The 12,672-nt window shown below is 40.9% G+C and overlaps 1 protein-coding gene across 1 annotated transcript in view; it reads left to right on the forward strand.

The window, feature by feature from the left end:
* LOC137332600 (zeta-sarcoglycan) overlaps window positions 1-6,835 on the forward strand; it is a 424,722-nt gene extending 417,887 nt beyond the window's left edge. Inside the window, exons 7-8 of the mRNA XM_067996589.1 lie at window positions 2,184-2,307; window positions 6,641-6,835. Of these exons, the coding sequence (XP_067852690.1) occupies window positions 2,184-2,307; window positions 6,641-6,835 (319 nt within the window). The remainder of the gene's footprint in view (window positions 1-2,183; window positions 2,308-6,640) is intronic.
* The last annotated feature ends 5,837 nt before the right edge of the window (window positions 6,836-12,672 follow it).

The raw sequence follows: 12,672 nt of genomic DNA on the forward strand, positions 1-12,672 counted from the left end.
ATCATTAAAGCAAAGGTCTAATGTCGCTGATGATGATTGCAGTTCATGAATTAAATTAGCTTTGGCATTCTCCATTTAGTCAGCAGTATACCTGAGTTCAACGTTCCTAATTTTGCCATTTCATATTTTAAGGGTTTATGGTTAAATATCCATTGTCTCTGAATTGATTGTGGTAAGTAGCATTGCTATTGGTTCATACCTGGCTTAAATATGCTTTGCACTGTCACTGACCAAGTGAATAATTCCAACAGTATAAAATAATATGACTTGAATTACACTGAGTAATATTAGCATACAGACACTTAATCCATTTGTATGAAATCCCCTTGTCTTCTATTTGAACTTTAACACTTCCATTAATATAGCAGCAAAGGCATTTACTATGAATGTGTTAAATGTTGTATGCTAAGATTGCACACTGTAATTTCTAGACTTTATCTGTGTGTTGTCTTTAATTGCATTTATTTTTATTGCATATAAAATGCCACCAATATTCTTCCACAATTAAGAAGAAAATATACTAATTAGCAATAACAGAAGAAGTTCAATTTTTCACGTTCCACACAGGAGTTTTGACTGAAATATTGCTGAAACTCATATTAGATCTCTGAGGAATCGATGTCAAATGCTATAATTTCTGTACATACGGTGATACTCTTCATCTACTCACTGACAATGTTGATTCAATCGTTTAATTGTATGCTCCATGCCTCTGTGTATGAAGGGTTTTCCTTATGCTAGTTTGACTGTATTTTATTTTTTGACCCACCAATTTTCTCCTCTTACCCCACCTCACACTGAGGTACAGATGGCTACAGCCCTCCAGTATCTTACCTAAGTGGCCAGATCTTCATGTGTGATCCTGGACATTGAATGGACTTTACCCATGAAGACCATCATAGCCAAAACAAAAACTGATCCTATCCTCTCACTATGTCCACATGTATGCTCTTCCAAAAACATTGCTAGATAGTGATTAGGAATGCTGGATTTTCTCTCCAGTCCTGAGAATAGTGAGGTTGATTGTTGCTCTGGCTGGCTCAAAACGGATCAGAGAACTTCTTGGTGCGTGTGACTTAGTCCCATACCCTGCAGTTCATTTTACCCACTGAGGTATCAGGGGGCTGCTATATCTGCAATCAGTATTTATTTCAGTTTAGTTAACTATTTTAAGAAGTGTTTTCTCAGTATGGGATCTAACAGCAATACTGAAATCCAACTCATTGTATGTAGGCATTTACACCAGACTTAGCTCTTAGCATTAAAATGATAAACTCACTGCAGTGCAAACACCTTCTTATTCTTTGTTGTCTTGATCACAGCTAAGAATAAAGGAGTAGCCTCTTTTGCATGGAATGACTTAAAAGGCCCAATAAGGACAACATACCAACCTCAAAACCTCTTGTTTTACATCTTGGCTACTACTGCGAAGTCAGCAAATTGCATGCAGCAAAACAAAGTAAATGGAAAAACTGTAGTGAAAAAGAACAAAAAATGACAAGTATCCTGCAATAGTTGTAATCTACTGGTAACAGTAAATGCAAAGAGGTGTGTTTATTTATCTTTTAGCACACCGGCTTCTTATTTGGTCACCTGATTCTGTCTCATGCTGAATTGAATGCATACTTTATTAACAATTACCAGAATGGTACAGTCTATTGTAGATGCAGAATGTTCAGTTCTGTCAAATAATTATTTAAAAATAGCATCAAAATCTGTTGCTGTATCGTTACTCCAAATATGACATTGCTGTACTAATTCCCTGTAAGAACAACATTCTCCTTCATTCTTAGCTAAAATAAAATTCTCCTAAAGGCCAACTGAGAAGCTTATTTGTTTTTAAAGCAATTGTATATTTTTTCAGTTGCCTGAATCTGCCATGATGTACTCAGAATGTAAATGGCAAAAATAAGTTTCTTGAGACACATCTTTTGTATGAAATGCATCTAAATCTTGCCCAGAATAAATTCTGCTGATGTTTTGATTTACAGTTTGATTAAAATGCCTACAGCTTCCTGAGCTAACATATCACTGTTTCTTTTCGTTTTCAGTAGCCTAACAAATCAATGGTATAATTTGACAATTCAATCCATTTTTCACAGTCCCGGAGGTGTGACTGAATTGCATTGATATTAGCAGGCATTTTGTTCATCATGAATTTGTTTTCCAAATGGAATTTGCAGGCTGGAATCTCCGACCCGGGCTCTGACAATGGAAGCCCCGAAGGGAGTGTATATTAATGCGGTCGAAGGGGACCTCAAGGCCATCTGTCGACGAGAACTACAGCTCCAGTCCACAGATGGGGAGGTAAGCTCTTCTGATGGAAACTTGTACTTGTAAATCTGTCACACACCACTGATTCTGTGCTATTGTATCAGAATGGTGCAGTGGCCCTGAGTTGGACATAAAAGAGTACAAACCAAGTACTGGGGTTCATTTCTAGAGAATGCAAAAGCAAGGAGGTAATGTTAAATTTAAAAGAGGAAATGGCAGAGATCTTGGGATGGCCTGGGCAGCAACTCCCCTCCCCAAATGCAGGCTGGAGTTGGCTTTCATGGGCAGTCAGGCAGGCGCCGGAGATCCCCGTAGTGGCGCAGGTGCCCGCTGGTTCTGTGTAGTTTAGGTGCCCCCTTGCTGAGCCTGCAAACTCCGGCAGGGTCAGCGCTGGAGGGCACAATCTAGTGGGTATGCCAAGCTCATGGCCTGTTGATTTTCAGGGCCCATATTCTACTCTTATATAAACTCTTACCTTTGCTTCCCTCTATTTCTTACTGTTACTGCTATGATGTAGCTGTAGATTTATTTATTTTATGATAATATTTTACTGCTTTTGGTATCATAGAAGTTGCAAGTTGCATTGCAGCAGTAAAAGTAGTTTGGAAATTCTGCTGATTGAATAATGTGATTGGCTATTATAATATACTGTGGCCAGTGCTGAATAACCCTCAGGATTTCACAGGATGGTACAAGAGGGAATTATATTTCAGTTCTGAAGCTAAGTTACAAAGGTATTATGAGCCTTGTGTAAAACGGAAAATGCTCGCTGGTTGGGAGTGATTAATAGGCAGCCATTTAATGGAATCAGGTATATTAAAACCACAAAAGTGAAACTTAAATGATTTATGGATATCATCTGAGATTAAATTATTTCTTTGCAGTCATTCTGTAGCAGGTTTTCAATGTTGTGCTTCACAGCTGTGACTGTCATTTTTTGTACTAAGTGATTAGGCTGGGATCATTTTCACCAACAATTAAAACTGCAGAGTGGCTGAAAAGTACTGCCATAACTAATGAGTGCTCATTTAAAATTATACTGGGACAGTAGCAGGGACTGCGAAGAGTCTATACAAAGAAAGCTAGTGATCTTTAACCTAACTCATTAAAATCAGTTCAGACAGTCATGTAAGTTAGTACTTGTCAGACCGGAGTACAGGTATTCGATTTGTGCACAGTATTATCATTTAACAGGATTATCAGTTTTTCAATTCTCTATATAGGATCATAGGGCAAATTTAGCATGCTTGCACTCCAGGTGTGGAGCTTCCAAAATTTACTCTCATATTCCAATTTGCAATAACTATCCTGTCAAAATATTTACTGTGGGAAAATACTGGGAAGCATGAGTTAAAAATTAGGAAATTAGAAGGAAATTAAGGCAGAAATTTTACACTTAAAGTGCAAAATCGTTTTGCAATAAGCTACCAGGGAATGTCTTTGAAGAAGACAGTCTTTGGTCCCTGCCACAGACTTCGTATCCTAACCACCAACTTCATCCTCCTCCCCAGCCACTGTCTCCAGCTGAATCAGATGGTGTATAACATCACCAGAACATTAGAGCTGAGCTTCCAAACTCATATCCTCCATCCCAAAGTCCTCCGTAATATCATCCGCCACTGCTTCAGCCCATGCACCACTGAAACCCTCATACATGCCTTTGTTACCTCCAGAACTTATTAGATCCAAAATTCTGGTTGGACCCAAGGGCAGAGAGTGGACAGAGCACCCCCTGTGGCTTTAATTTGGAATGCAACCCTGTTCCACTGGAATTCTGCCCTATTTTTTAATTCCAGTCATTTTCTGGGTGGATCTTCTGCCCATCCCTCCTACATAATGGGGCATTTCTGTGGGAATTCTTGGGCTACTGTGGGAATTCATCCAGTAAACCTTTATAAGGCATCAGCTGAGAGCTGGCATAAATCCCATTGAGGCCATCAGAAAGGCCTCAAACCTTTACCAAGCCAAGATAACCAATCATGGAGTAAGATTGATTACTTTAAACAGATAACCTGCTGGCTCCACTGGAAGCTGAAGAATGGGAAAAATATCTTTCTCTTGGGTCCTTCCTAGATCTGTCCCACCCTTGGAAAGGCCTGGAGCTGCTTCAATTTTCCAGGCCTGTTAGAATCATAGAATCTTACAACACAGAAGTAGGCCATTTGGCCCATTGTGCCTGTGCCTGCTCTGAAAGAGCTTTCCAATTAGTCCCACTAGTTCCGAATAGCCCTAGAATGTTTTCCTTTTGGGGCAGATGCTACTGATGCACCCTCGCAGGTGCCGGTAGCCCACCCAGACCATGTAGTTGACTCCGTCACCTATGATTTGGAATGGGGTCTGCTTCGCTGTGTCTGGGTGGCAGGCAGTCTCTCCACCAAATTTCCACTCCAGGACTCCAGGAATTTCAATGAAATGAAAGTTGATATAGCTTTCTTTGGCAGTCATTCAAATAAAGTAATTGGCAAAAAACCAGAGGCAAGATGAGGAAAATTTTTTTATGCAGCGAGTTGTTATGATCTGGAATGCACTGCCTGAAAGGGTGGTGAAAGCAGATTCAATAATAACTTTCAAAAGGGAATTAGATAAATACATGAAGGGGAAAAATTTGCAGGACTATGGGGAGAGAGCAGAGGTGTGGGATTAATTAGATAACTCTTTCAAAGAGCAAGCACAGGCCTCCTCTTCGCTGTATCATTCAATGATTTTAAGTGTATTTTAGTAAGAGACACATTGTAGAAAGGATAGTTTCTATGCTTTCTTAGTTTATCATGGCACCATAAAGAATGCGGGCAGAAGTGCAGCACAGAAACAAATATGTTAAGGTTAAAGGATAGTTAGCTTGACTAGGGCTAGCAGGTACCCATGCCACTATGGCACACCTTGGGTGCCCACTGGAAGTGCGGAACTGGCCAAGCACTATTGTCACAGTTGATGCAAAGGAATTTTTTTGCCAATCCGCCCCCTTTGTAAGAACATAAGAAATAGGAGCAGGAGTAGGCCAATCGGCCCCTCGAGCCTGCTCCGCCATTCAATAAGATCATGGCTGATCTGATCCTAACCTCAAATCTAAAGAACACAAGTAGGAGCAGGACCCGGCCACTCAGCCCCTGGGCCCGCTCTGCCACCCACAGGGCATTGACCGATCCGAACTCAGCTTCATGTCCAATTTCCTGCCCGCTCCCCGTAACCCCTAATTCCCTTCACTTCTAGGAAACTGTCCATTTCTGTTTTAAATTTATTTAATGATGTAGCTTCCACAGCTTCCTGGGGCAGCAAATTCCACAGACCTACTACCCTCTGAGTGAAGAAGTTTCTCCTCATCTCAGTTTTGAAAGAGCAGCCCCTTATTCTAAGATTATGCCCCCTAGTTCTAGTTTCACCCATCCTTGGGAACATCCTTACCGCATCCACCCGATCAAGCCCCTTCACAATCTTATATGTTTCAATAAGATCGCCTCTCATTCTTCTGAACTCCAATGAGTAGAGTCCCAATCTACTCAACCTCTCCTCATATGTCCACGCCCTCATCCCCGGGATTAGCCGAGTGAACCTTCTTTGTACTGCCTCGAGAGCAAGTATGTATTTTCTTAAGTATGGGAGCTTAGATGCATAATGGAACTAGGATTTTAATCGGGGTCTAGGCCAGGACCCAAGCCTAGACCTCCAGGTGAACCCCGCTTCTGCTGCTGAGCAGATCTGTATTCTAGGCTCATCCTGAGGGAGTCCAGGACTGAGGAAACTTCCAGCGTGGGAATTCCTTCCCCCGGTCCTGCCTTGTCTGACATTATGGTCCATTTTTTGGATGGACAGAGGTTTCATCCTGACCAAGCCCCATCAGAAACTTAAAGCCTGGGCTAGAAGTCAGCAAATCCAAATCCTACCCGATTTCCCTGAGGCTACGCACTCCTGGACAACTTACACAGGAATTGTGCCATGTGCTCCCAGGAAATTCAGGGCTGCATGTTTTGTCAGAGGCCATGACATTTCAGAGAATATTTAGTGAGAGGATGGTGTTCTGTCAGCAAAATCTGGGTAGAGAACTAAACCTATCTAAAATCAGACAAGAAATAAATTGGATTCATTGGCAGTTCTAGAATATGACTGACGGTTCATAACAGAGCCCTGAAGATAAATTGTACCATTGTAAAACTTCATGTGCGTTATTTGAATTTTGTCAGTGGTTCTACATTGGGGCTGTCCTGTAAACCAGCGTGAGTCAAATGGAACAAAATGTTCATGTTGTTTAATTGAATTATTTAGTGAACATCAGCGTGTATCTGGTCTACATTAATGGGGTCTTACCAGCATCGCGGCACATACTCTTTAAATAGTAGCTAAGGTATAACTTTTTATTTCTTTTCTTCAGATATTTTTAAATGCAAAAACAATCCGACTGGGAAACATCCCCCAGGGTTCCACCTCTTCTTCCTCAGCCAGTTCTTCTAACCTTCGTCAGACTGTCTATGAAGTGTGTGTCTGCCCCAATGGCAAACTCTTTCTCTCTCCAGCAGCGGCGGGTTCCACCTGCCAGTCCAGCAGCAACGTCTGTTTGCGGATTTAAATCCACGGACGCTGTTGCGATTCTACCACCGTAAAAGCCTTTTCGGTACTGTCCCTCGGCATCTGTTTTGACTCTCACGGTGAATCAGGAACCACAATGATGTTACAAAACCTCTGCTTCCGCACGGCAGGAGGACGTGGCTGCCTTCTGAATGGGAACGGACCAGTTGGTGTATAAACTGTCAGTGAAGAGATATGCCTGCACCAGGACAACCTGGATACCATCCTTTTTCCAGAAAGGGGGAGAAATACACAGGTGCCTTTGCTAATCTAAGTAAAGCACATAGTTTTTTATTGTTAGCAGGACCTTGTTATGAAAGGATTGAACATTTAATACCACAAATACGGTAATAAGTCGTTTCTCAGAACTTTAGTTCCCTTTTCAACATTTCAATGGACTTTGGTTTTGCCATATTATTGTAGTACTAAACGGGAGTTCAAGAAATTCCTAAGTAGTTTTGGTTGAACATTTAAATATAATGTGGTATTTGCATGTCATTCATTTGGAAAGGAATGAACAAATCATTCATTCTTGTCTCCATTTTTTTTCAATATGAAGAGAAATCATGCCAACTGTACCTTCCCAGGACCTCTCATTGCATTGTTGGTGAAACCATGGTTTTATGTTATTGATTTTTTTTTGTGATGTGGTATAAACCAAAGAATTGAGCGTGTGATGTAAATTCCAAACACTGCACAAACGCAGCTGCTACTAACCAGTAAGACAGTGTCGAGATTCTTAAGGACACATTAGGGAGTGAGCAAACATCCATTTCCTAAATCCAGTGAAAAACACCCAGAACGTACCATCTGACCAGACTATACCTAATATATCCTGGGCAGCCCAAATTAAGGTCAAATCTTAACTGTTTAAATTGCTGTTTCCTTTCTGACTCAGTGGCAAATTGAAAAACGTGGTGCTCCCTGAACCTAGCAAAGCTTGGTTTGGCCTGGTTCTACTGAACCACTTAATTTCAGTCTTGGGTTTGCGCTCATCCCTAAAGGACATCACATGTAATCTTTTATGTGTTAAACCAGGCCTGCTAGCCATTTTCCTTTCTTTCTTTACTGATCTCATTAAAGTACATTTTCTTTATGTATGAAAAATTTAATCTGAATGATAAAGGAAACTATTTTCTTACACATTCTATGCAAATGTTTGTAAAATTGCAATATTGCCAAAATGACAAAAGCTGTGCTTTTGTACTCTTTATGTCTCTTGCTTTATGTAAAATGAAAACATTTTTTCTACTTATAAGAGATAAGCTGTATGTCTTGTTAACTGTAGCTAAGGGTTATTCGGCCTCTTCTCAGAATTATTGTACCATCATGGATTAAAAGCCAGGTTTGAAAAGTTGTCAATTAAATTATGTTTGACTTGCAAAGCAAACAAGAATAAAGAGGTTTGGCCACAGTTTTCTCCCAGCAATAGCAGCTGGCTTTAGTGAAATATGACACTGGGAATCAAGAAACTTATGGCCATCTGGTTGAGAGGTGGGCATTCTACAAACTGTGTTTGCAGAAGACTATGTTAAATGCCAATGATCATTGGCAGATTTTTTAAATGTTTATTGTTTTCCTCCAGTTCTTTCGCAGTGAGCTTAGTGAAGGAAGGATACATTAATCTGTTATTTGATGAGATGTATTCATGCAACCCTGACAATATATTTAATGTGGTAATGTTTATCTCTCCATGGTGAAAAGTAAGAAAAAAAATCATAAATATCTGTTTCGGAATTCTTTGAGTTAATAATTCTAGTGGATCTGAATGAATACATGTATAACTCAACCTTAGTCCAGATCTAAACTTAGCAGTTTTCAGTGTGCCATTCTCATTCATTTCAATGTTTTAGAAACTCAGATCCTAAAACAATACTTATTTGAAAATTAGTTCTGAATTTATCAAACTTTAATAGTACTTTTGGTAGGTCTGATGAAGGTGTCTTGTGATAGAGATCCTTATGACTTATTAGCCTGGATTTTCCAATATGGTTGCAGTTTATAAGGAGGCCAATATGCACACATGGGTTTTGGACAGACTCAAAATGAAGTGTGCTCTTTGAACCCAATTTTGCAAGGTCAGTTTATTAGACTAGTTCTGGAATTAAGATGTGTGCAGAGAGTATACTAGGGGGTCGGTTTTGAGTTTTGGGTGACCAATTGATAGAGCTGATCTGGGTTGCCTGATTTACACGAGTAAAACGGGAGGTCCCAATCAAAACATCTTGAACATACAATTATGATATGATCAGTCTAACTGATGAGATGTTGTTAGTTTTTGATGCAGCCTCTATAATTACCTCGGTATACTGATAGCTGCTACACTGTATATATGCAGACATGGGACTCTACTAATCATAATTACTTGTACAAAACTTTCATATCATCAGACTAGCCTCAGCAGGTTATACATTGCCTATCTTTAAAAAATCATTTTTTACCAGTGTGTTACACAGATGGACGCGAGTTCTGTTCAGAACCTACGCAGCACAACTTTTCAAACGTGGCATTTAATATATGTTTATTTTTCGTGTTTTGCTATTTTACTTTGTGACTATGCATATATACTTTTTGGGGAATTAAAGGGTGAAATATTTGAAATAGACGAGGTCTTTTCTTAAAGATGCTGGCCCTTGAAAATCTTTTGTGGTTCCATCGATCTCCTGCAGCGAAAGACCAACGGTGGGAACCCCATTGCACCAGGTCACCACCGTTTCCAGGTTTTTCCTGCGTGCGTTGTAAGGGGCGGAACTTCTGCCCGACCCTTGCAAGATAAATGTCATCAGGGGCAGCTGCAGGAATTTCCTACATCAGGAGTTCCCGCTTCCCTGGCTCATTCGGTTCCCGGCATGGTGCTGGAGGCCGCTACACTGAGTTAGGGAAAAGCATACTGGCCTCCAGAAGGGTGCAAGTTGGTCCCACCAGGAGAGAGAGGTCCAAGCCAGCTTCCCTTACACAGGAGACTTTGGGGAGGTTGGCTGGGGTTGGAGGGGGAGGGGAGGGAGGCTGGGCAACCCTTTCTCCCTATAGAAGGCAGACACAGGATTTTCTGGCTGCACGGGGCAGGCAGGTGCCGGAGATGCGCCCGCAGTGACACTTGCGCCTGCCTGTCCCATCCAATTGAGGTGTCCTCCCGCTGACTCTGCAAACTCCAGCGGGGTCAGCGCTGGAGGGCACCAGTAGGTGTGACTACCAGGATCGCATCCCGAGGATTTTCGGAGCCTGTGAATTACCTTCTGAGGATGGGAACGGGAAATGAAAATTTTTACAGCCAGTAATGTTCATTGATGTTTTCTTGTTGCTTTTAGCAACAAACAAAATTACCCTGATAAATAAAAGTATATAAGCATATTTGTAAGAACTAAACTGTGTTTGAATAGGTTGTTGGGCAATTATTTTAGTTGGTTCATTATTTCTGCTAATTAATAAAAGTAACTAGTCTATGTATATATTAACTCTTTTTTAGTCACTGCTGTAAATTTGTAACATTTTGTATAAAAATTACACTTAAAATTTTCAAAAAATATATGTACAGTATACATCGTATCTAATAGGAATAACCATGTCTGCTGGCAATAACAAACAAGAAGGTATGTGGCTATCATATGAATGTGGGCACTTTCTGGTAAATGGGAGTTGTATAGCCATTAATATGGGAAATAAGAGACAGGAGAATTTAAAGCTTCACACCTTTCCTGTTTGTTGCTGCATTTAGAATCAGTCTACCTGGTTAATTAAATACAGAAAAATAAAAAAAATACAGAGTTTGAAAAACTTGTTTTTAAAAAGTAGGTTTTATGAAGTACCAAGTCCTCTTCCCTCTCTGCCTCACATACACATCCGTAATTTTGAATGACTTTTCAAAGAATCCAAGAGGCACGTCAGAAAAGATCAAAACACATTGCTTTAATCCTGAGATACTCAAACTATAGCCCATAGCCAATATGGCTCACAGGCCAACAGAGCCCAAGAAACCGTTTCTGTCTGCGTCCCCAGCAGATCCTAGGAGCAGATATAGGGCACCTCCAGTCCATGATTTTCCATTCATTTAAATGATGTGTTGGAAGCTCAGAGTCTGTGCTTCTCTTAGCCTGCTGGTTTCTGCCATTTGAATTTCATGGCCTGAAGTTAGGGACCCACTGTTCTCAGCACTGCTCCCTCTTTGGTCATTAAATCCAAAATCTAAACACCAAGATCTGATAGTATCAGCAGTTTAAGATACATGTAATTTGATGGAAATAAGTCACTTAAACTTTATATGTGACTGTGAGGCTCCATGGTACATACCCAGTGGCTAACACAGACAGAAAGTTTAGACGCTCCTGCCTCAATCCTTTATTCCACATTGAGTATCTGGGCCATTGTTGCTAGGCGGCTTATGTTGTTTACTTACACATGGACTGGTGTGCGTGGGCTTTGTCATCCAGAGTCTGATGCTCCACGTGTATTAATCTGTATATAAAGCATAAGATATGACACTTGACTTTAACTAGTGTGCAACAATGTTTTCAAAACTGTATCAGGAGCACAAATTCTGTTTATGCCAGTTCTAATGATGATGTGGAGATGCCAGTGATGGACTGGGGTGGACAAATGTAAGGAATCTTACAACACCAGGTTATAGTCCAACAGTTTTATTTGAAAATCACAAGCTTTCGGAGGCTTTCTCCTTCGTCAGGTGAGTGTGGAATTCCTTGAAGGTTATCGCATATATAGTCAGAGAACAATGCCTGGTGATTACAGATAATCTTTCCAACTGCCCGTTGTCAAGGCGATCAGACAGAGAGACAGTAAATACAGGACTACTGAATATACAAACGGTCCGAACCCAAAGACAGAGAGAGAGAGAGAGAAACATCCAAAAGGAAGAGAAAGAGAGAGAATGACCAGTTGTATTAAAAACAGATAACTCTTTTTTCACTGGTGGGGTTACGTGTAGTGCGACATGAACCCAAGATCCCGGTTGAGGCCGTCCTCGTGGGTCCTAATGATATGTAACAGCTCTCCTTTAGATGCTGATTGACGTGTGGTTCATTTCCAGTGTCTTTTGTTTTTATTGTCAGGTTTTCAGCATTCAGTTTTTTAAATTTAATCTAAACAGATTTAGGCCTGGAATTCCTTGGATCGGCGAAATTGGTAAGTTACCCCAAAATTTACGTCAGTCTCTGTGCCAATCTTGCCGACCGCAACTTACGGTGAAATTTCATGAGAATTTCATTAGCGTAGGGCAGAACTAAAAATAGGTATAAAACAACGAGCTCAGAAGTGATGTAAGTAATGATCGGCCGCAGGAAGCATCGGCAGCACTAGAACAGACATCATTCCTCAGTGTGAGGCTTGGGAATTGTGGGTAAGTGAAGCATTGTTTTTTCTCTTAGCCACTTTTGCTAAAAATTACTTTATAAGTTCATATTATCATAGTAGGTACAGCACAGGAGGAGGCAATTTGGCTCATTGTGCACTGTTTCCAGTGTCTCAATGGCAACTCCATTTTCACAGAGATGTCTACTGAGGAAAGGGCAACCAGGAAGTGGGCTGAGGAGGGACAGACTGCTCAGTAGCAGGAAGGCCAAGCCACCCTGTAAAGTTAGCTTGGGTGCCTGGAGGGAGGTGGCACTGGCTCTCAGTGCGAATTCTGTGACCCTACAGACCCCTGAACAGTGTCGTAAGAAATTCAATGACCTGACCAGGGCTGGTAAGATAAGGCACTCACCATGCTTTCCCTTTCTTCAGGAGGACAGATTTAGACATAAGCAATGTTCTCTGAGCAACCACTGCTTAAAATGTCTTAGTCTTTCAAGTCGGCCTCCCGCTGAGCTGTACCTGCAGAGGCAGGTG

Source organism: Heptranchias perlo, chromosome 1, assembly GCF_035084215.1.
Source record: "Heptranchias perlo isolate sHepPer1 chromosome 1, sHepPer1.hap1, whole genome shotgun sequence".
In the NCBI taxonomy this organism is placed as follows: domain Eukaryota; kingdom Metazoa; phylum Chordata; class Chondrichthyes; order Hexanchiformes; family Hexanchidae; genus Heptranchias; species Heptranchias perlo.